This window comes from Oncorhynchus gorbuscha, linkage group LG18 (genome assembly GCF_021184085.1).
Source record: "Oncorhynchus gorbuscha isolate QuinsamMale2020 ecotype Even-year linkage group LG18, OgorEven_v1.0, whole genome shotgun sequence".
In the NCBI taxonomy this organism is placed as follows: domain Eukaryota; kingdom Metazoa; phylum Chordata; class Actinopteri; order Salmoniformes; family Salmonidae; genus Oncorhynchus; species Oncorhynchus gorbuscha.
The window spans coordinates 59,480,746-59,505,982 of NC_060190.1; the positions used below are offsets into that span (position 1 = coordinate 59,480,746).

General features: G+C 42.2%; 1 protein-coding gene across 3 annotated transcripts in view; it reads right to left on the reverse strand.

Moving 5' to 3' along the window:
• Window positions 1–25,237, reverse strand: part of LOC124003628 (cadherin-4-like) — a 330,661-nt gene that overhangs the window by 12,219 nt on the left and 293,205 nt on the right. For all 3 annotated transcript variants that reach the window (XM_046312049.1, XM_046312048.1, XM_046312047.1), the window contains exons 8-9: window positions 16,477–16,649; window positions 3,909–4,046 (exon numbers count right to left, since the gene is read on the reverse strand). In XM_046312049.1, the coding sequence (XP_046168005.1) occupies window positions 3,909–4,046; window positions 16,477–16,649 (311 nt within the window). The remainder of the gene's footprint in view (window positions 1–3,908; window positions 4,047–16,476; window positions 16,650–25,237) is intronic.

Here is a 25,237-nt window from a genome sequence, read left to right on the forward strand (position 1 = left end):
TGAATCTATGGGCTCTTTTAATGTTCTCAATAGAAGCATAGTATTGGTTGAAAACAACAACAGGAACAAAAAGACAATAATGTTAGCAAGAATTGTGAATAAAAATGCCCTTAAAAAAATATCTTGAAATTCTTCTCTCTGAGTAGAATGGTGCACAGTTAAATGTGTTTTAATGGTTATTATATCCTCCTTGTGATGGTAAAGGAGCCCGAGGCATTGGCAACACCGACACACTTAATTTCTGTTTTCCACGTCACACAAGTGCCACATGCAGTGGTACGTCTACTATCACTGATAGACAAACTTAGTGTTGTGCCAACAATCATGCCACTAACTGTCCTTCAGTAATACGTTTCAGTAAAACTAGTCTGTTAGACACAGAAGTTCTACAGGTAAACCAGGAATAGCATGAAATCAAGGCATACTGGGATCTACAGTGCCTTGCGAAAGTATTCGGCCCCCTTGAACTTTGCGACCTTTTGCCACATTTCAGGCTTCAAACATAAAGATATAAAACTGTATTTTTTTGTGAAGAATCAACAACAAGTGGGACACAATCATGAAGTGGAACGACATTTATAGGATATTTCAAACTTTTTTAACAAATCAAAAACTGAAAAATTGGGCGTGCAAAATTATTCAGCCCCCTTAAAAGTTAATACTTTGTAGCACCACACTTTGCTGCGATTACAGCTGTAAGTCGCTTGGGGTATGGCTCTATCAGTTTTGCACATCGAGAGACTGAATTTTTTCCCATTCCTTGCAAAACAGCTCGACCTCAGTGAGGTTGGATGGAGAGCATTTGTGAACAGCAGTTTTCAGTTCTTTCCATTGATTATCGATTGGATTCAGGTCTGGACTTTGACTTGGCCATTCTAACACCTGGATATGTTTATTTTTGAACCATTCCATTGTAGATTTTGCTTTATATTTTGGATCATTGTCTTGTTGGAAGACAAATCTCCATCCCAGTCTCAGGTCTTTTGCAGACTCCATCAGGTTTTCTTCCAGAATGGTCCTGTATTTGGCTCCATCCATCTTCCCATCAATTTTAACCATCTTCCCTGTCCCTGCTGAAGAAAAGCAGGCACAAACCATGATGCTGCCACCACCATGTTTGACAGTGGGGATGGTGTGTTCAGGGTGATGAGCTGTGTTGCTTTTACGCCAAACATAACGTTTTGCATTGTTGCCAAAAAGTTCAATTTTGGTTTCATCTGACCAGAGCACCTTCTTCCACATGTTTGGTGTGTCTCCCAGGTGGCTTGTGGCAAACTTTAAACAACACTTTTTATGGATATCTTTAAGAAATGGCTTTCTTCTTGCCACTCTTCCATAAAGGCCAGATTTGTGCAATATACGACTGATTGTTGTCCTATGGACAGAGTCTCCCACCTCAGCTGTAGATCTCTGCAGTTCATCCAGAGTGATCATGGGCCTCTTGGCTGCATCTCTGATCAGTCTTCTCCTTGTATGAGCTGAAAGTTTAGAGGGACGGCCAGATCTTGGTAGATTTGCAGTGGTCTGATACTCCTTCCATTTCAATATTATCGCTTGTACAGTGCTCCTTGGGATTTTTAAAGCTTGGGAAATCTTTTTGTATCCAAATCCGGCTTTAAACTTCTTCAGAACAGTATCTCGGACCTGCCTGGTGTGTTCCTTGTTCTTCATGATACTCTCTGCCCTTTTAACGGACCTCTGAGACTATCACAGTGCAGGTGCATTTATACAGAGACTTGATTACACACAGGTGGATTGTATTTATCATCATTAGTCATTTAGGTCAACATTGGATCATTCAGAGATCCTCACTGAACTTCTGGAGAGAGTTTGCTGCACTGAAAGTAAAGGGGCTGAATAATTTTGCACGCCCAATTTTTCAGTTTTTGATTTGTTAAAAAAGTTTGAAATATCCAATAAATGTCGTTCCACTTCATGATTGTGTCCCTCTTGTTGTTGATTCTTCACAAAAACATACAGTTTTATATCTTTATGTTTGAAGCCTGAAATGTGGCAAAAGGTCGCAAAGTTCAAGGGAGCCGAATACTTTCGCAAGGCACTCTATATGGCTGAGATTTGAACATATGAACCTACAGACCACAGCTCCAAACACTCACCATTATGGATGTGAATTGAAAATGTCGACAGGATTATAGAGTTTAGTTTGAGTGTAATGCACTTGATTAGATCACACCACCATAACACTAGAAGAGAGAGATTATACAGTCGCTGAATGCAGCCTAATGAGTTGTGGCAAGTACCATTGTCTTTTTGTTTTTCACATAATGATGAACATCACACTCATATTCATGCCCATGTTCTGAAATGAATAAAACATTTGTCTTTTTTCAAATTAGAAGCAATATATCTGCTTGGTTTACGCCCCTGCAAGCAATTTTACTTAATTAGTGTGCTTATGTTTTCTCTCCATCTCCACATGAGAGATGCACATTCTTTCCTGTGTCTGTCATACACAAATAATTACTGAACTGCTCCAAGTGGAGTTTGCTGTGTGGGAAGAGAAGAAAAGGTTGACAAACAAAACAACAGAGCATCTTCTAGGAAAATGGAGTGTGTTTGTTTCTGTCTGTCTATGTGTGTGCCGCGAGTAAAGCTGTGTGTGTGTGTCATACACAGCAGTAAGACAGTAAGACAGCTGTCTCTATGACTAACATGTCCTCTCCTGTCCCCACTCCTCTTCTCTGCCTCCCTCTCCCGTCCTTTGCAGTCTGCACCAACATAACCACTGTCCCTCCACAACAGAGGCCCATCCATCTGTTACTGTTGGAACACACAGTTTGACACTTGTGTTCCAAACCATGTGTTCTAAACCATGTTGCCAAAGTTTTTCTTTCTCCTTCTTTGTCATCCTGGTTTGTTTGCTATTATAATGTGTTATCTCTCTTGCAATGCCACGCGGTTCTAAACACTGTGAGGCAGTGAGGATTCTCAACACTCTCTCTCCACCCAACACCATGTCTGATACACCAGGGGCCCTACAACAGCAGACAGAGGCTGAGTTGTGGAGAGAGTAGAGCCAGTGTGGAGTGGAGAGGAGTATGGCAAGGCAGTTTATGTGTGTGCCTGTGGAAGTTTGAGTGTTCCCCTGTGAGAGGGGAGTGAGAGAGACAGGACAGAGTGGTTCGAGGCGAGGCGTTGTTCAGTGGGCTAGTCTGACAGCTGGGGCCTCTTATCAGAGCATCCGGCTGGAACTACGCTGCTGCCTGCCTGGCACACTCCTCTCTCTGCAGATGGATAGACACACAGACAGAAAGAGGAGAGAGAGGGAGAAAGAGAGAGAAAGAGAAACCAACGAAGGGAGAGACAGACTACTCCTCCCTTTTGATGCACGCATACATGCATGCGTAGACGCGCACACACACACACAAACACACACGCAGAAGGCACATGCACACAATACGGAAGACAGGCTGCCTCCAGTGCGGATGTGTATGGGACTCGTGCCAGACGCCTGCAGGCAAACCATGGTCAACGGAAGAGCGAGGGCTCCTACCATCACCAAATAGAATGCCTATGATCATTCTCTATCCCCTCTCCCTTTCTGTCCCTCCATGTTGCTCCGTACCACTCCCCCTTTACTTCAGTAGCTCCCTCTTTATCTCTTTCCCTTTGGCCCCTTTCTTCTCCCTATTTTTAGACCTGTTTTTCTTTGCCTACTGTTTATCTCTCCACATGTCTCTGTCCCTCTCATCTGTACAGCTCTCTACCCTCCTGTCAAAGAGCCATGACCTTTTGTTCTCTAAGATAGCATCAGACAGATGGACTGCATCTACAGCAGAGTTGGGGCACTGCCCTGTTGAATATCCATCAGCTGATGTTATCCTGTCATGAAGACAAATGTGTGGCCCTACAGCAGAGGTCAGTCCTGGGGTGGACAGGAGACTCACCGTCCTGGCGGTCAGCTCGGGAGGATTGTCGTTGATGTCGGTCACAGAGATGAGGGCGGTGGCCGTGTTGGACAGGCCAAAGTTCAGGTTCCCCTCCATGTCCGTGGCCTGGACGATGATGATGTACTGGGACACTTTCTGGAAAGACACATCAGATCAAGTGGGTGAATGAATGAATAATATTTCAGAGTATGTGGGGTGGTAACTGCACTGTCACACCCCCTCATCTAACATAAAAGCATATATTCACACTAACACTTTGCACCATTGCAGCATAGAAGAGGAGTATCACATTTGCAGCTCTGACACAGCACCCCTGCCAGCATTAATATCTCTGAGCCTGACACACACACACACACACACACACACACACACACACACACACACACACACACACACACACACACACACACACACACACACACACACACACACACACACACACACACACACACACACACACACACACACACACACACACACACACACACACACACACACACACACACACACACACACACACACACACACACACACACACACACACACACACACACACACACACACACACACACACACACACACACACACGAGAGTGAAGGCTTAGAAAGTGAGGGAGCTATGAGCGAGAGTGAAAGGCTCATCCATTACGGCCTACAAGCCTTACTTTCAACTCTCTGAGCAGCTCTGATCATCACTCATTCTAATGGAGGTGCCGGCACTTTAAGAAGAACAACTGTGCTGCAAATATTATAGAGAGTGAATGAACATTATTTAGCCCAGTTAGAGAGAATAGCTAGAGGCAGTGCTTTGAAAGAACAGTCAATCATGATGTCTGACAGTAGAGAAGACACAGCACACTGAGTCACTCTTCTCTCCTCTCTATTTTGTCATTCTCTGTCACACACACACACATGCACACGCACACGCACACACACACATACACACACTCAAAAACAAAACTCATTCATACTTTTCCGCTGTCCATGGTGCTGAAGGTTCACTGTCTATCAGTGCACCGATAGTGTCTCCCTCTCTCGCTCTCCAGTCCCGCCTGTTCTCTCCCTGTAAGCCTTTCAGAGACACCGTTCCTCTCTGCTCTCATTAATCCATCTGGCTAAACCCCCTATGGTGCTGGTGTGGAGACTGGACGTCAAGGACAGGTCAGTCAATGTGGAGAGGAGAGAGAAGCCCATCCTAGCCTGCTGCGTCCAACCTTCCACCATTCAGCAGCCCTGCTATCTGCTATCACTGGGCCAGTTCTGCACTGTTGAGAGCACAGCCTATAACAGCTCTGGGGCCAGGAGCTGAATCTCAGAAACATTGATGGTGGAACCCATGGGGCCATCTAGTGAACCCTGATGGACGTCAGTAAAAAGCTGGGGGAAAAAATCAATTCTCTCTCTCCCTCTCTCTGCTCAGGGAGCAGTGTGTTTAATAGTCAGGTCAGGTGATCCAGAGAGGCGTTTTAAAGCACTTAAACTCGCCCAGACTCATTTAAAGTTCTGCAGAGTCATTAGGACTCGCTCCACATGTTAACCTGAACTAGACCAGCTCTATGAATAAAAACTCAAAATGGGCTCTTTATTACAGTCATAATGAAATATCAATACCATCTCTTCTCATAGTGCACTGCAGTAATAGACCCTTTACACTCTCTCCAGACTGCCTCGCTGTGATTCAGCCACATCAAGGTATCAGTAGTCCTAGATAGCTGCTGTCCAGTGGGTATCCTGACTCTGAGCAGGGAAAGGTGAGTTAAGCCTAACAGCAGGTGGCACTCTCACACAGTAGGGGAAATGGGACATGCTGTCCTGCAGCACTTTATTCATCACCTCAGAGTTGTGAGAAGTTGATCTAAGTACACACATATGCAAACACACTCGCAAGGCACACCGACACACATCCTCTCCCTCCCGTCAGTTTGTTGCCCCAACAAGCCAGAAAAAGGGGTCTCTAATGACTCCTCTAGATCTGCTGAACAGAAGTCTGTTAGATTAAAGAGTCCACCTCAGAAAGGAAATAAGCCTTCTTCTTCCACCAAGCAGAAAAACAGCAGTGCTTTTCCCACGGGCCTAAGCCCTTGGACTTTAATGGGAAGTGTTGAAAGGCATCTATGGCCATAAGAACAGAGCACCGCTGGAAACAGAGGTAAAATTAGATCCTTTTTACAGGTACTGAATGAGGCTGTTTTTTTTAAACCAGAGACTGCAGAAAGAGCAAAAGGCTACAGGCTATCAGAACTCAATGGCCAGCATTTCACCAAAAAGGTCAAATCAAAACTAAAAATGGTTGTCCAATGGTCAATTTTCGGAGTTTGAGAGAAACCGAGTTCTTGAATCTTTGTTGAAAAAATGGCCAACCCAAATGGGGACGTTACTGACATTGACAACGGAAATGTAAGGTAACATTTTTACTAGCCAAACATTAATGGAGAATGAGCGGTGTGTGTTTGAGCTGTGTGTGTTTGAGCAGTGTGTGTTAGACAGGGTAGACTGAACATTCGAGAAAGAGAAAGCATGTGTGAATGAGCACTGCACCAGCACTTTCTGTATTTGTTCTGTGGTTTGTGTTCCAGCCTGTCAGTCTGGTACTGACCACAGTGGTTACCCTGTCACTAACAATCTCCATCAAACAGCCATTGACTCACATTTAACCCAGAGAGACTCCCTTCCCGTTCACTGCAGCTCTCTGAGGAAGATGGAGCACAGAGCTCCTGCTAAATACACTGTATTAAACACAAAGTCACATGGACATACATTACAAACTTAAACCTTGACCAATATGATCCACTCATGAAATACAGTCATACACAAACCCTCAAAGAAACATCCATATACATATTTGCCACCAGATATGCCAAACAGAGTATGGCTAAGGTTTCTAAAGAAGTAGCCCCTAGTGCTGAACCACTTCACCATGTTGAGAGAGTGATACTCAGTCCCCTGGATACGTATAGAAACGCTAAGCCCCTGTAGGTGCCCAGAGCCATGCATGGTCCCCTGCCAGGCCTCTTTCCTCCACCAAGGGGACAGTGTGTAGGCACTCCAGCACAGTGTCCGATCAATGCCCTAATCAGGCAGAGCAAAGCTGACACTTTCCAAACTGGAGCCGACACGAGTCAGCCACACAGATCAGCATCCTGCCCAGCCAGGCCCCAGAGAGGCTGCAGTAGCCTGGGGGAATGAAAAGAAACAGCCCTGCCACTCCAGCCAGGGCCAGAGAGCACAGAAACATCCCAGCCCAGCTGTGGCACACAGGGGCTAAGGCCACCTAAAGACAGTATGACTGTCTCACACTTAGAAGCTCTGACATCCAGCAGGCTAACTCACATTGTACTCTACCAGTTACAATCAGCTGCACTCAGGACCAGGACTCATTTATAACCGTTGCATAAATGTCACACAAAATATCTGCATGTGCCATTTCTGAAAATAATATTACGTACCTCTGTGTTTTTTGCCTACGCTACAGACAGCTAAATCGGACTAGTAGAAACCCAATGCACTACTTTTGTGAAAATAGAATAAAAAATAAATAATAACATTGTTTAGTTTGAAAAAGTCACCGCAATATATCAAACCATTCTGCCCACACCCCGTACTTCCCGCGGCTATGAGGTGGGGGCAGAATGGTTTGATATTTTGCAGTGCCTTTTTCAAACTAAACATGCATGCTGCCTATAGCAAGTGCCTATCCATGCATTCTGTAAGATTGATTGTATATTGGAAACCATTAAAAAGCAGGCTACAGTCCACACTTCTATGCAAAGGACCAATTATTGTTTAAAATGTTGTTTATCAATAGATTATTGGGAGAAATGTCCTGACTTGGTACAGGCTCTGAAATGAAACAGGTTTATGATTTCGGACTCCTAACGCACAGCAATACCGCAGCCTACCCATCCTGTCAAATATTTTACGTAAACTATCGGTCTATTTAATGTGTTGACAGAATGTTTTTTTAAATTCAGTAATTTAATTTATGCTGAGAAAACAATGGCAAATAGTTGTGGACCTGTCAGCAGAATGTTTCAATTCAACCATTTTTTTTTGCATAGACTTTTCCCCCCAACCTAAATATGCTGGATTACCTGCAAATTCTGAAACATTGTCGAGGCTACTCAAACTAAAATCAGGAGTACAATAGCATACATACTTCAAACTAAAAGATCAACTGTCAAATTATTCTGTAGGCTATGAACCACACTGCCTATGGGATCACATACATCAAAACATGAAATACATAGTCTACCTATTTATATAGACTCAATTAAATGAGAGATGCAGATGGTAATTTGATGTATGGCTACAGGAATATGAACCCATCGCAGCTAGAAAAGGTGAGGAATGTATTTCAATCAATGGAATTGTCTGTACAAATTCCAATCGCTCATAATTTATTTGTAAATATATATATATATATTTTTTTAAATATATTTTCTAAATATATTTTCCTTTATTATTTTCCCCTAACCCTACCATGCCTCCCATAACTGGAGTAAACTTATAGACAACTACACTTACAGTGCCTTTGGAAAGTATTCGGAAACCTAGACTTTTTCAAAGTTTTGTTACGTTACAGCCTTATTCTAAAATTGATTAAATAAAATAAATTGTTTTTTTTTACACACAATACCCCATTGTGACAGAGTGAAAACACGTTTTTCAGAAATGTATGCAAAAAAAAAACTTACTTACATAAGTATTCAGACCCTTTGCTATGAGACTTGAAATTGAGCTCAAGTGCATCCTGTTTTCATTGATCATCTTTGAAAAGTTTCTACAACTTGATTGGAGTCCACCTGTGGTAAATTCAATTGACCGGACATGATTTGGAATGGCACATACCTGTCTATATAAGGTCCCACAGATGAAGGTGCACGTCAGAGCAAAAACAAAGCCATGAGGTCAAAGGAGCTCAGAGACAGGATTGGGTCGAGGCACAGATCTGGGGAAGGGTACCAAAACATTTATGCAGCATTGAAGGACCCAAAGTACACAGTGGCCTCCATCATCCTTAAATAGAAGAAGACTCTTCCTAGAGCTGGCCGCCCGGCCAAATAGAAATCGGGGGAGAAGTGCCTTGGTCAGGGAGGAGACCAAGAACCACACCAGAGCTTGAGGATCTGCAGGGAAGAATGGGAAACTCTCCCATACAGGTGTGTCAAGCTTGTAGAGTCATACCCAAGAAGACTTGAGGCTGTAATCGCTGCCAAAGGTGCTTTAACAAAGTACTGAGTAAGGTGTCTGAATACTTATGTAAATGTGATAGCAATTAGATTTTTTATAAATGTGAAGCAATTTCTAAAAAACTGTTTTTGATTTGTTATTATGGTGTATTGTGTGTAGATTGATGAGGACAAAAACAGTTTCATCAATTTTAGAATAAGGCTGTAACGTAACAAAATGTGGAAAAAGTAAAAGGTCCTGAATGCTTTCTGAATGCACTGTAGGCTTCTACTTCCAACTTATACATACTATACACATTTTACTGACATTTTTCGTTTGTTTTTAGTCCCCATCCTTCAGCTCCAGTCAACCCCTCCCATCTATCCCTGAACACATTCCAATTTTGGATTTGCAATATACATTTATTACTTTGCTGTGACATTCCCCAAAAGTTCTGAACCTTTCTATAGATTCTACCTACTGTAAAATAAATATTTTTTTTTGCTAAGAGTATTATTATATTATTGATCGATTGGTTATGACTTTTTATAACACCCAGTAGTGCAATCTGCAGAGTTCGCTCCAGGTAAATGTTGCAATTCTTAAGCCATTCCTGAACCTTCGACCAAAAACAAGCTACATATGACAGTACCAAAACAAATAATCTAATGATTCTGTTTCTTCGCAGCAAAATCTGCAGAGCTGAGATGGTTGTATCTCCATATAAATATATATATATACAGTGGGGTAAAAAAGTATTTAGTCAGCCACCAATTGTGCAAGTTCTCCCACTTAAAAAGATGAGAGATACCTGTAATTCTCATCATAGGTACACTTCAATTATTACAGACAAAATGAGAAAACAAATCCAGAAAATCAATTGTAGGTTTTTTAATGAATTTATTTGCAAATTATGGTGGAAAATAAGTATTTGGTCATCTACAAACAAGCAACATGTCTGGCTCTCACAGACCTGTAACTTCTTCTTTAAGAGGCTCCTCTGTCCTCCACTCGTTACCTGTATTAATGGCACCTGTTTGAACTTGTTATCAGTATAAAAGACACCTGTCCACAACCTCAAACTGTCACACTCCAAACTCCACTATGGCGAAGACCAAAGAGCTGTCAAAGGACACCAGATATAAAATTGTAGACCTGCACCAGGCTGGGAAGACTGAATCTGCAATAGGTAAGCCACTTGGTTTGAAGAAATCAACTGTGGGAGCAATTATTAGGAAATGGAAGACATATAAGACCACTGATAATCTCCTTCGATCTGGGGCTCCATGCAAGATCTCACCCCGTGGGGTCAAAATGATCAGAAGAACGGTGAGCAAAAATCCCAGAACAACACGGGGGGACCTAGTGAATGGCCTGTAGAGAGCTGGGATCAAAGTAACAAAGCCTACCATCAGTAACACACTACGCCGCCGTGACTCAAATCCTGCAGTGTCAGACGTGTCCCCCTGCTTAAACCAGTACATGTCCAGGCCCGTTTGAAGTTTGCTAGAGAGCATTTGGATGATCCAGAAGAAGATTGGGAGAATGTCATATAGAGGACAAAGAATGCTGAGTTGCATCCAAAGAACACCATACCTACTGTGAAGCATGGGGGTGGAAACATCATGCTTGGGGCTGTTTTTCTGCAAAGGGACCAGGACGACTGATCCATGTAAAGGAAAGAATGAATGGGGCCATGTATCGTGAGATTTTGAGTGAAACCCATCAGCAAGGGCATTGAAGATGAAACGTGGCTGGGTATTTCAGCATGACAATGATCCCAAACACACCGCCCGGACAATGAAAGAGTGGCTTCGTAAGAAGCATTTCAAGGTCCTGGAGTGGCCTAGCCAGTCTCCAGATCTCAACCCCATAGAAAATCTTTGGAGGGAGTTGAAAGTCTGTGTTGCCCAGCAACAGCCCCAAAACATCACTGCTATAGAGGAGATCTGCATGGAGGAATGGGCCTTACAGAAAACATTTGACCTCTAGTCATTGCCAACATAGGGTATATAACAAAGTATTGAGATAAACTTTTGTTGTTAACCAAATACTTATTTTCCACCATAAACTGCAAATAAATTCATAAAAAATCCTACAATGTGATTTTCCGGATCATAGTTGAAGTGTACCTATGATGAACATTACAGGCCTCTCTCATCTTTTTAAGTGGGAGAACTTGCACAATTGGAGGCTGACTAAATACTTTTTTTTGCCCCACTGTATATATAACATTCTATAGGTTGCAGGAATTTTGTATAAAAATGTCAATTGAAAACTAAGTTTTGAATCCAGCGTCGTTTGGTGTATCAGTTCATAAACATGGAATCGATACATCGAAAATCTATTCAACTATTTTGCAATCTATATGGCAGAGTTGTCCATGTTTTGGTTCTTAAATTAAACTGGTATGCTTTTTTATTTATTACAATTTTCTTTGTCAAATAACAGATACAGTAATCTCGGTATTGCGTAATTGGTCAGATGCTCGATTAAGTTCTGGGTCCTTACATGTCATTAAGAGAAGAGATAGAATGAGGATCGGAACCGGAATGAAGAGCTCTATTCCCTCTCTTTGCAAGTTATGGGCATGTCTAAGGGCCAAATGTCCACTCCCCTTCTGAAATTTGAAACCTGCGAAATCGTGATTTGTCCAAATAACCAATGCCGAAAAGGAACCAGAACTGAGTGGGCAGGTGACAATGCAGTGGGAAAGGATGAGGGAGATCCACGGCTCTGTAAAGGCGGAAGCAGAAACACTGTTTATTCTGTTGGCGTGAGTGAAGAAATGGAGTGGAATACTGTAACATTTAAGAATGAAGCTAGAAGCGCTAAAGTTGTAAATCAAGTATGATAATGCCTCATTGCTTGTTGGAGTACGATTCATGAACAAGGATATTTTGGGGGGGAAACCCGTTTGCAGTAACAAAGATGGGGAAGGATGCATTGGGAGAAGTGGAGTCAGTCAGACTGACCAAGAGTGGTATGATGTTGATTTCACTGTTGTCAAAAGAAGAAAATGAGGTGGCAAGTTACGATTATCGGAGTAGGGCACCGATAAAAGGTGTCATATCAGGTTTCTCGGTAGATATTGATGCTTCATGGTTTAAGATGAACATGCCAGGAATGGTTGATTCACATTGATTAACCCGCAATTTGAATGGTAAAAAGGAAGAAAGTCTTGATGAAGAATTTCTCCAAACTCATATAAAGCTGGGATATATGAGATATGCGGTGTGAGCTTATGTACAAAAGTTGCTTTCAATGTCATAAATGTTAAAATGTTTGGCCACGGGTCAAGTGTTTGCAAACGGAAAATCATTGTTGAAGAGTCTACGGATGCACTGTGTTGCAATTGTGATGGGTATCACATTCCAGTGTTCTGTGAGTGCCCTGTTTGGGTGACGGAGGAAAAGTAGAAAGGATCAGGGCTGTCGTGACGGTCTTCTATTCGAGTGGAGATGATGAAGCCTTGACAGTGGATACCCAGCAGCCTGTGGATGTCAGTCTGAAGAACGCTGATTTTGTTGCATTTATTGTGCAGGTGGTTCATTTTACAGGACAAACAAACAAAAAAAGAAACTGGAAATCATTGTGAAAGTAGCTAAGATATTATTGGATTTCCAGGACTTCACGGCTGAAACATTGCTGGGAATACTGACTAAATATGTTCCCCCATCTCAGGTCCCAGAGCCTGCTTAGGGATCTGAGTACATTTGACTAAGTGAAGGAGTACATTGAATTTAGTTTGAGTTGTTTGAGAATAATATGTTTTATTTATTTAAAAATATATTTTTTAAAGTATCTCAGTTTTCACCCCACCCAGTAGGTGGTGGCAATACACCTTTTTGGATGTAGTCTGCCTATAAAACCTTAAAGAAGTGGAACCGGAACTAATGCTGCTTGTTATCTGTATCATAACAGATCTACGGTACCACTTATGTTTACGTAGTCTGTACACAAAAAAACGTTAAAGCCATTTCTCTCAGTTCCACTCAATTAGCAGTTACTGCTCTTTTGCTTGGCAGAGTAACTTCTATATGTACAGTGACTCTATTTCTCAGGCATAGAAAGAGGGTCCCAGAAACAGCTTAGCCCTGCTTGTTAACCCGTGTGCTGAAACATGCAGTGATACGCGATGGCACGGGAGAGGTGAGGTCAGGGGTGCAGTGAGTGGGAGGGTAATTGGAATTCAGGAGTGTTCAGGGCTGGGTGATGCTGAAGTGCCCTTCATGTCCCCCTGCTCTCCTCCTTGCTGAAGAGGCTACCTCACCCCTTAATTAACACATGAATATTCCAATTAGACACCAGTGCTACTGATGAAGAGAATTAACTGCTACAAAACTGTGTGTGTGTGTGCTTACTGGCATGCGGGTGTGTGCATGCATACCTGTCTGTTAATGCCTGAGAGTGTGTTTACAGTATGTGTGTGACCTTGAGTGTAGGTGGGTGAACACCCAGTTGTCCCAGTTTAATGGGGAGGATCAGTAGGAGAGAGGCAGGTGGGATTGGGCTACTGCTCTATCTAGATTAATGGGGTTGACTCCCATTCAATCAGCTGTGGGGGGGACCACGGAACAGGGAAACAGGCCCTGCATTAACTGCAGACTGACACCCGACTGTCAACACTATACTATTTAACATCTATACTTGAATGAGAGAAGGGTATGCACACATACATAAGGAACTTGCATGAAATTGGGTTTGTTTGTTTTCCTGAATATTCACCACAAATCAGATATTAAGCAACTAAACCTGGCAGCCATACCAGTCTTATTTTCCATAGAGGTCAAATCGGTCTGCGTTCTAAAGGATGGTCAGGCTGGAGTTATTGCCTAGTGGGACTATTGGGAAATCTCTGAATATAAACGTTATGAGACTCGTGGTGCCAGAGCTCAAAGGTTTATACTCAGCACTTGTACTTTTATGGCTTTGGTAAAATCATCAGACTAAGTGATGAGTATCAAATAATATCATAATGATAGAGTATGTTATACATTTATGTCTTTGGACCATTTAGGAGTAGGATTGGCGGTTGTATTTTGCCCTGAATGTCAGGCCACAGAGTGTTAGGAGTGAGAGTCTCAAATAATGTGAGGGACTGTGAGAGACTGAGGACCGGCATGTTGTCCGGTCCTCTGGCAGTCTCTATGGGGGTGCCACAGGGTTAAATTCTCGGGACGACTCTTTTCTCTGTATATATCAATGATGTTGCTCTTGCTGCGGGAGATTCCATGATCCACCTCTACGCAGACGACACCATTCTGTATACTTCTGGCCCTTCCTTGGACACTGTGCTATCTAACCTCCAAACGAGCTTCAATGCCAAACAACACTCCTTCCGTGGCCTCCAACTGCTCTTAAACGCTAGTAAAACCAAATGCATGCTCTTCAACCGTTCGCTGCCTGCACCCGCACACCCGACTAGCATCACCACCCTGGATGGTTCCGACCTAGAATATGTGGACATCTATAAATACCTAGGTGTCTGGCTAGACTGTAAACTTTCCTTCCAGACTCATATCAAACATCTCCAATCTAAAATCAAATCTAGTCGGCTTTCTATTCCACAACAAAGCCTCCTTCACACTTCAAACGGACTATCCTACCGATCCTCGACTTCGGCGATGTCATCTACAAAATAGCTTCCAATACTCTACTCAGCAAACTGGATGCAGTTTATCACAGTGACATCCGTTTTGTTACTAAAGCACCATATACCACCCACCACTGCGACCTGTATGCTCTAGTTGGCTGGCCCTCGCTACATATTCGTCGCCAGACCCACTGGCTCCAGGTCTTCTACAAGTCCATGCTAGGTAAAGCTCCGCCTTATCTCAGTTCACTGGTCACGATGGAAACACCCACCCGTAGCACGCGCTCCAGCAGGTGTATCTCACTGATCATCCCTAAAGCCAACACCTCATTTGGTCGCCTTTCCTTCCAGTTCTCTGCTGCCTGTGACTGGAACGAATTGCAAAAATCGCTGAAGTTGGAGACTTTTATCTCCCTCACCAACTTCAAACATCTGCTATCTGAGCAGCTAACCAATCGCTGCAGCTGTACATAGTCCATCGGTAAATAGCCCACCCAATTTACCTACCTCATCCCCATACTGTTTTTATTAATGACTTTTCTGCTCTTTTGCACACCAGTATCTCTACCTGCACATGACCATCTGATCATTTATCATTTATCACCTCCTCATGCCTTTTGCACACAATGTATATAGACTCTTTTTAAAAAAAATTCTACTGTGTTATTGACTTGTTTATTGTTTACTCCATGTGTAACTCTGTGTTGTTGTCTGTTCACACTGCTATGCTTTATCTTGGCCAGGTCGCAGTTGTAAATGAGAACTTGTTCTCAACTAGCTTACCTGGTTAAATAAAGGTTAAATAAAAACATTTAACAAAAACAGACGGCAGGGTGTTAGGAGTGAGAGTCTGAAATAATGTGAGGGACTGTGAGAGACAGACTGCAGGGTGTTAGGAGTGAGAGTCTGAAATAATGTGAGGGACTGTGAGAGACAGACTGCAGGGTATTAGGAGTGAGTCTGAAATAATGTGAGGGACTGTGAGAGACAGACTGCAGGGTATTAGGAGTGAGAGTCTGAAATAATGTGAGGGACTGTGAGTGAGACTGCAGGGTGTTAGGAGCGTGAGTCTGAGATAATGTGAGGAACTGTGAGAGACAGACTGCAGGGTGTTGGGGGCGAGAGTCTGAGATAATCTGAGGCACTGTGAGAGACAGACTGCAGGGTGAGAACAGCTTCTCATAAAAGACTCTGCCGACAGCCTGCTGATGCATTATGGGATAAACAGAGTTGACCCTCCATGATCTCCCTCATTAGTGATCTAAGAAGAAGTGGGATAAGGAGGGGCACACACCTGCAGGGGTAGGGTAGAGGATAAATCAGGTGAAATCCATTCCCATGACCCCCTCCAAGAGGACCAGAACGTGTTGATATTGTATAGTCATTAATGGTGCTGTTTGCAGGGTTGGGGTCAATTCCATTTAAACTACTGTCAACTGAATCGGACATGAACAGTCTCTAAACATTATTAATATAATTCAGTTCCTGAACAGACTGGAATATAGATAGGAATTGACCCCAACCCTGTCTGACTATTTTACTCATAATGGTTAAGGTTTAGTCTAGGGAGGGAGGGAATCCTGAGTTAGTTATTAAGGGAAAAAGGTGACTGACTGGTGTACAGGGGTGGTGACCTATAGGAATGAGAACACCATCCACTGTCAGACTATAGCTAACACCAACAACATACACTATGGATGTGCAGTAACAGGCTGACATGAAACTGATCCAACAGGAAGTCAATGCCCTTTCATCCCCCCTGCTCCCCTGACAGACAGTGTGACCTTGTTGTGCTACTGACCTCCCTGTCCAGGCCAGCAGCCATGGTGAAGATGTCTCCCGTCTCACTGTTGATGGTGAACATGTTGGGGATGGGCATGTGGGGGGTCTGGGACAGGATCCGGTAGCGCACCATCCCATTGGCTGTGGTGTCATCATCTGAGTCGTTGGCTGTCACTTGCATCACCAACGTGCCTGCCAACAGAGAAGAGCAACAGCCAGCAACAGTTAGAGGAAAACACTGTGAATCGCTCAGTGAAGGAAACACCTCCTGGCAAAGACAGAGCTAGGATCAGTCATACAAACACCAAGAGATTTAACATACGTGCCCCACACCCATTTGAAAACAATATCAATTTCAATATATTTAACGTAACGTAAAATGTATTTCAAATATATCTACATACATTTGCATCTTTGCTGAAATGCATGTAATGCATTAACAGGGTGACACAAATGGTTCCTAATTCGGCATATGACATAGTTTGTCCCTTCAGAGGAAACTTAAATGACTCTTTACATGTTGATCAATGGAGATATTTTAACATTCTGTCATAAAGAGCACATGTTTTCTAAAAAAAACTAAAAAAATCCCATCTCAAGAGGATAAAATACATTTAAAAAATGACTATAGTAAGTGCCTATCTTCAGCTTACGCCTGTATGTAGTCTGTTACCAAAGGTTGGGCTTGTACACTGCCAGTTCTGGAGTCTTAAAGGGAATCTTCACTTTTTCTACTTCATATTCATCCTCTCCAGCACCACCCGAACATCAACATATGTGAAAATTGTGTTTTTCTATGTTTGGCAGTAAAAAAGGAAGAGAAAGAGAAGTGTTTCCAATGACATTATCAACCAATTAGAAGACAATTACTCTGCAATGCCGACTCAAAACTGGTCAAAATCACACTGATGCCATTGGAAACACATCTTTATCTTTACTTCAAAACATTGAAAAGTGCCATTTTGGTACTAGAGATGGTGAATATGAAGTTGAAATATTTACGTTTTCCTTTAATGATACTGACATACAGTGCATTCGGAAAGTATTCCTACCCCTTGACTTTCTCCACATTTTGTTATGTTACAGCCTTATTTTAAAATGGTTAAAATGTTTTTTTCCCCTCATCAATCTGCACACAATACATTATAGTGAAAAGCAAAAACAGGTTTTTAGAAATGTTTGCAAATGTATTAAAAATAAAAACTGAAATATCACATTATCATAAGTATTCAGACCCTTTACTGACTACGATGTTGAAGCACCTTTGGCAATGATTACAGCCGCGAGTCTTCTTGGGTATGATGCTACAAGCTTGGCACACCTGTATTTTGGGAGTTTCTCACATTCTTCACTGCAGATCCTCTCAAGCTCTGAGGTCCTGAGCACCTTTAGGTGCCTTTGGCAAACTACAAGCGGGCTGTCACGTGCCTATTAGTGAGGAGTGGCTTCCATCTGGCCACTTTACCATGAAGGCATGATTGATGGAATGCTGCAGAGATGGTTGTCCTTCTGGAAGGTTCTCCCATTTCCACAGAGGAACTCTGGAGCTCTGTCAGAGTCACCATTGGGTTCTTGGTCACCTCCCTGACCAAGGACCTTCTACCCTGATTTCTCAGTTTGGCCGGGGGGCCAGACCTAGAAAGAGTGTTGGTGGTTCCAAACTTCTTCCATTTAAGAATGATGGAGACCACTGTGTTCTTGGGGACCTACAATGCTACAGAAATGCTTTGGTACCCTACCCCAGATCTGTGCCTCGACACAATCCTGTCTCAGAGCTTCCTTCGACCTCATGGCTTGGGTTTTACTCTGACATGCACTGTCAACTGTGGGACCTTATATAGACAGGTGTGTGCCTTTCCAATTAATGTCCAATATTTTGAATTTACCAATCAAGTTGTAGAAACATCTCAAGGACAATCAATGGAAAAAGGATGAACGTCTGCTCAATTTTGAGTCTAATAGCAAAGGGTCTGAATACTAAATATAGTATTTCTGTTTTAAATTTTTAATACCTTTGCAGATTCTAAAAACCTGTTTTCGCTTTGTCGTTATGGGGTACTGTAAGTAGATTTGATTAAATATTTTTTTCATAATTTTAGAATAAGGATGTAACGTAACAAAATATGGAAAAGGTCAAGAGGTCTGAATACTTTCTGAATGCAAGTGCAGGTGACAATAAAGAGCTCAATTGTTAAGACAGTAACCAATTCATTACAATATGATTTGGCCAATGTTTCATATTTGCCATACATTTGAATGGAAACACATATTTCTTATGTAAAATCAAATGTAATACATTTCACAAGGCATTTCCAAATACATTTCAAAATATATTTAACCAAACACATTAATATAATTTAGTCTAAAATACATTGTTTGATGTATGTATGTATTTTATAATGCATTTTGAAATACATGAAATACATTTTCCGATGTATTTAACAAATTAAGATATACATTTGACATACACTCAAAAAACATTTTGTAATATATATGTATTTTAAAAACGACACATTACACATTTCTTAAAGAATTTATAAAAATATATATTTTAAATGGATGGTATGGGTGCACACACAACCTGAAAATACAACACACACACACACACACACACACACACACACACACACACACACACACACACACACACACACACACACACACACACACACACACACACACACACACACACACACACACACACACACACACACACACACACACACACACACACACACACACACACTTCAAACCAAATTTAATTTCAAGCCCATTCCTTGCATCTATGTCCTCAAGTGAAGGGAAACTTTCTGATCAGGGGCTCCTGGGGGGAAATAAGTAGACAATACAAACTCATCCCATCCTTGTCTATAGTAGGCTGTCAGGCAGGCAGGTTGAAGTTCCTTCCTATAGAGTCCATTTAGTAATGAGCAGCACTGGCTCTTCCGCCATTTCCACCATCCATTACTTCAGCCTTCAACGGCACGGCTGCCCTTAATGCTCCGATGCGCTCTCGTTATTTGTCTTGGAATCATGGGTAAAAACAAAGCCATTTAAGGCTGAAGGTGTGTGTGTATGTGTGTGTGTGTGTGTGTGTGTGTGTGTGTGTGTGTGTGTGTGTGTGTGTGTGTGTGTGTGTGTGTGTGTGTGTGTGTGTGTGTGTGTGTGTGAGTGAGTGAGTGAGTGAGTGAGTGAGTGAGTGAGTGAGTGAGTGAGTGAGTGAGTGTGTGTGTGTGTGTGTGGACGTGGAGGGGATGGGGGGGGTGAAAGGGCTGTGTCCCAATCTCCCCGAGCAGAATTATTGATTTGTAAGAGCTTGTCAGCCAGGCTCACAAATGTGACCAGGCAATTAGGAGCACTCTGTGCAGGAAAAGGGAGAGATCACCTCGTTCCTCTCCCCAGCTCAGGGAAAATGTCACTCTCCATCAGGCAGCCATTTAAAGGCTGCTACTGCTGCTAAAGCTGCTGCTGCACCAGGAGGAGAGCTAGGCTCCTGTCAGCTTAGGGGGATAGAGTGGCGGAGGCAGAGAGACGCAGGAGCACATACACACTAGGGTTGTTATACTGCATAAGGAGGTAGAAACAAAGAGGAGAGACAGGGGGAGAGACGAAGAGGAGAAGAGACAGATAAACATATACAGGGAGATATAGGGATGCATAGACAGAGACTGAGAGAAGTGCAGGAAGAGGGAAAGAGATAAGCAAAGAGGGATAGAGAGATAAAAGAAAGAGAAACAAGAACCATTGGAGCTAATCCAAGGTCACTTTTGCTATAGATCAGCTGCAGAACTAGGCACAGGGACAGCATTAGATTAGGTTTAGGTAGTGTAAATATGTTGAATTTTAGACAGGAAGGAGAAGAGACACATTATGGGTTCTCACAGCTACAGGTGTTTGTTCTGTTGGCTCTCATAATTGGGCAGAGATAGCACCATCATTCCCGTTACAGCCAGCATAGACGGGATAATTGTAGCTGAGAATTCTATTTCAAACTTCATTAAGTTTCAAAGCAGGATTTGTCACTTTTCCCAAGGAGATAAAAAAACAGAGACAAAAAAAACAGAGAGAAGGGGAGAGAGAGAACCAAGGAAGGGAGCGAGAAGAAAAACAATTACCCTTATTCCAGAGAGGAGAACATCAATATTTGAACAACCTTTCAGTCCGAAGGAGGAAAAAAGAAGTGATGTATCGTACGTAAACTCTGACATCTTTAATTTCAATAAGAGGGATTCTTTAATAAGCTTAAAGAGTTGCTCTTTGTCTAAGAATGTGGCCATGCCTGAAAGGGTTAACCTCTTAGCCCGTTTAATTCCTTTTTAATTTGAAAACTAATTCCAAATCCTAATTGCTTTACCGCCAAAACCGCTGGGGCTGAAAATTTCACTGGTGGCAGACAGGCAGGGAAGGCATGTTGGCCATTTGGTCACACGGGAGAGAGAGCGAGGGAGTTGAGACCACTGTTGGGCTCCATCAACTTCCTAAACATTACTGAGCTTGAGGTTAACACCTGCCTTCCAATTACAGAAGGAGAGAGAGAGAGAGAGAGTGGAGGACAGAAAAGGGGTCAACATGAGAGAGAGAGATGGACACAAGCACAGATGCAGAGATACTATGGCAAGAAATTCAATGCGATGGAAAGGGAAAGGGACAGAGAATACAGAGGGCAGGCAGGAAATGACACTAAAATGGGTTGGCAAAAGAAAAAGAAGGGAAAAGACAAGAAAAGGAGGCTAAGAGTAAGATAATACCATGCATTTAGAGGGGGCCAGGAAAGTAGAGTACAATAGTGATTTGGGGAGGCAGTAGTAAGTGAATGAGTGAGTGGGGAAGGGCAGGGCAGGAGCAGAGGTAGAGGGGAGAGGAGGAGATGTGAGAGGGAGAGGGATGTGGCAGATAAAAGGGGACACAAAGCATAGTGGTCACACAGAACTGGCTCTAATGGCACTGCTGGCCCTCCCAGGGCTGTTACCAGAGCACATTGCAGCTCCTCCCACCATCATACACAGCCCTGGCAAGCCTGGGAGGGGCCAATAAAAACCAGCTACCAGAAAATTACCTCCAAATCTGACCGCATTCACACCTCAATGCATGGGCAGTCAGAACATTTTAACTGCCCAACTGCAATGTCTCTTCACATCTCTTCACAACGTTCCATGCTGAGGGAATATTAGAGTACAGTACAGTACAGACTTGAGGGAGAAGAAATCTCTTTTATATCTCTGGTGTAAATAAAGTCTCTAAGGAACAAAACATGTTTACGATATCCATGCCGGGTGTGTGTTTGTGAATGTAAAACTTCAGAATTTGTAACAAACCAGAGCACTCACTGGTGTCTGAAGCTACTGTCCATCAGCATCTCTGGGTGACCCTTCCTGCTAAATGCACTCCCAGCTCTGAGACTCAATCTATTTGGTATTAATTGTAACAGAGTGGCTCCTCTGTGAACAATCAGCCAGGCAAATGTGCTCTCCTGCACTCAGCGCAGAATAGCAGTCGGTCACACACTCTGGGTCCATTACACTGCCTGAAACATCCCTGCGTTCCTCCATCTCTCCTCTCCTGTGTACAGATGCTGAGGCCTAATTAGCCCCCTAGGCCAAGAGGCAGTGAAAACTCTCAAGTCTTTCTCCGACTGTTAGCAAACTCTTTACGACAGAAAGAGGCCTCCCTCAGATTACAAATTGAGAGTGTGAGAAAGCACACAGTATATACAGTGGTGAAAAAAGGACCCAATTGTCATACTTGATTAAAAGTAAAGATACTTTAATAGAAAATGACTCATGTAAAAGTGAGTCACCCAGTAAAATACTACTTGAGTAAAAGTCTAAAAGCATTTTGTTTTAAATATACTGAAGTATCAATGCAATGTAATTGCAAAATGTATAAATATTTTCAAATTCCAATATTTTCATCCTTTCTTAAAGTACGGGTCGTCACGGACTGTTAAAGGTGGGTTGCGACGTGTCAGAGTAAATGTCTAATTATTTTATTATTTACTGGAATTGATTTAGCCAAGTTCATCTGCGCTCTCTGTTCAGTGTGCTCTCTGTTTAGCAACGGTCTCTGCTCAATTCAGCTACGTGAGGGTGAGAGGGAGATGCCCATGTGCTTTGCGGTTTACAGTATAATTTTTCTGCAGTTTTTTTGAAGATCACTCCGCAACAGACACGATGCAGCGCAACGTTCAGCAGCAGATGATGCTCTGTCAGCCATTGACTTGTCATTCCTACTCACCATCAGTCACTGCTGTCATCAAATGGACTCATGCGAGCCACAAGTTCTGACTGAACTCAATTGTCATGAAACGCATATACAGCGATTTGTTTCTCTCTCTTTCAAACAAACTTATATAAAGAGGAGCCCCACACAATGTGTGAGGAAGTGCTTAGTAATGAGTCTCTCAAAATGAACAAATTATTAAAACAACATGTCCCGACCAAACATCCACAGCATGGTAAAAGATGGTAAAACGATGGTAAAACGAGGGAGTTCTTTCAGAACAGGGCAGAATGCTTCAGGAAACAATTGTTATTCTTAACTGGAATAAACTGATTAAAGCTAGATGCTTTTTGAAGGAAACTCACTCACAGTTCTGGGTTATTCATCTACAGCAGGAAATGTTCTCCTGCCTGACTGAGAAACCCCACCTCTTTAAGGAATACCTAGGATAGGATAAGTAATCCCTCTCACCCCCCCCCCCCTTTAAGATTTAGATGCACTATTGTAAAGTGACTGTTCCACTGGATGTCATAAGGTGAATGCACCAATTTGTAAGTCGCTCTGGATAAGAGCGTCTGCTAAATGACTTAAATGTAAATGTTAAATGTAAATGTAAATGAAATGAACCAATATTTATGTATCGTTGCATATTCTCTTAAGCTTGGGTCCCAGGAAAACACAGAATTTCTCATTTGGTCCCAGGCTGAAAAAGTTTAAGAGCCTCTGCTTTATATAAAGCAAACCAGGCAGAATCATTATCTTGTCTTTTAAGTTTGTGGAAAGCCAGTGGCACACTCCAACAATCAAGACATAATTTACAAAAGAAGCATGTGTTTAGTGAGTCTGCCAGATCAGAGGCTGTAGGGATGACCAGGGATGTTCTCTTGATAAGTGTGTGAATTACACAATTTTCCTGTCCTGCCAAAATGTAATGAGAGCTTTTGGGTGGCAGGTGAAATGTATGGAGTAAAAAGTACATACTTGTCTTTAGGAATGTAGTGATGTAAAAGTAGTCAAAAATATGATTAGTAAAGTAAAGTAATACTTTCAAGTACTTTTACTTAAATAATTTACACCTCTTCTCATTTCAGAGTGTCTCAAGTTTCAACAAGGTTGAGAACTAATTTTTTCATCACCGACTATAGCATTTAGGTGTTTTTCCGCCAAACTTGTCTGATCTCCTATGCATGAGGAGAACATGGTGGTGGTGTTGAGTTTTTTTCCCCCATAGACAAGGGTTCACCAATGTCAGTGTAACTTATCAATTTACAATAACCATCCAATAACTTGTAGAGCTCATGCGGTAAGTGCTAAGCAAACTCGTAGAACACCCTGGTGATGACACATGAATGAATACACACCACTGATCATTTTCCCCTGTCTGAATCACAATAACAATTGGATTAGTTCTAATTGGATTACTAATTATGTAGTGTAATTGCCTGATTACTTACATGTAAGACTGATCAAATCCAATGACATGCTTGTTTCTGTGTCTCCCGATGGGTCTGTGGTGGCGAGCGTGCCATTTTCAACCCACTTTCACTGATGGATTGATTTGACACAGAATGTTGCATCTGGCGACAGCGATAAGGGCAACTCCCCGCAGGTCTGTCTCTTTTAATGGTTTTATATAGCATCCATAGTAGATGGAGGATCAGCTGTAATGCTTCAGAGGCATTTTGATATTAAGAGTCTTCTAGTCTTATAGACATGTCTCTTTTAGAGCTGAACACATCCCATCCCACTTTACTCTAAGCAGTTAGAAAACCATTCTGTCTGATGGAACCAAAAGACTTATGGGAGGACCATTCTCATTACCAGCCTAAAGTGAGCAGTTTAAAGTTTAAAATAGTGGTGAACTTCTTTATGTTTTAAATGCTCCAGAAAAGTATAACCATCCCACAGAACATACACCAGTTATCTAAAACGGCCCAACTCTAATTTTCTTATTTAGACAATTAGGCAACCATAACTCAGCGGCATGACTCTCTAACTTAAAACAAATCCTTGCATGCAAGAAGGAAATAGATACAGGGAGAGAGAATATCTCTCTGGTCTATGTAAAAAATATTTTGTCAGTGTTAACTCCAGCATACAATAGAGGGACATAGTGTTTGTATTCCACAAAACAGACTACTAGATATATACAGTACCAGTCAAAAACTTGGAACCATCTACTCATATATTTATTTATTTAAACTATTTTTTTTACATTGTATAATAATAGTGAAGACATCAAAACTATGAAATAACACATATGGAATCATTAATTAACCAAAAAAGTGTTGAGCAAAGAAAAATATATTTTATATGTGAGATTCTTCAAAGTTGACACCCTTTGCCTTGAAAGCTTTGCACACCTTTAGCATTCTGTCAACCAGCTTCAACTGGAATACTTTTCCAGAAGTCTTGAAGGAGTTCCCACATATGTTGAGCACTTGTTGGCTGCTTTCCCATCACTCTGTGGTCCAACTCATCCCAAAGCATCTCAATTGGGTTGAGGTCAGGTGATTGTGGAGGCCAGGTCATCTGATGCACAACTCCATCACTCTCCTTCT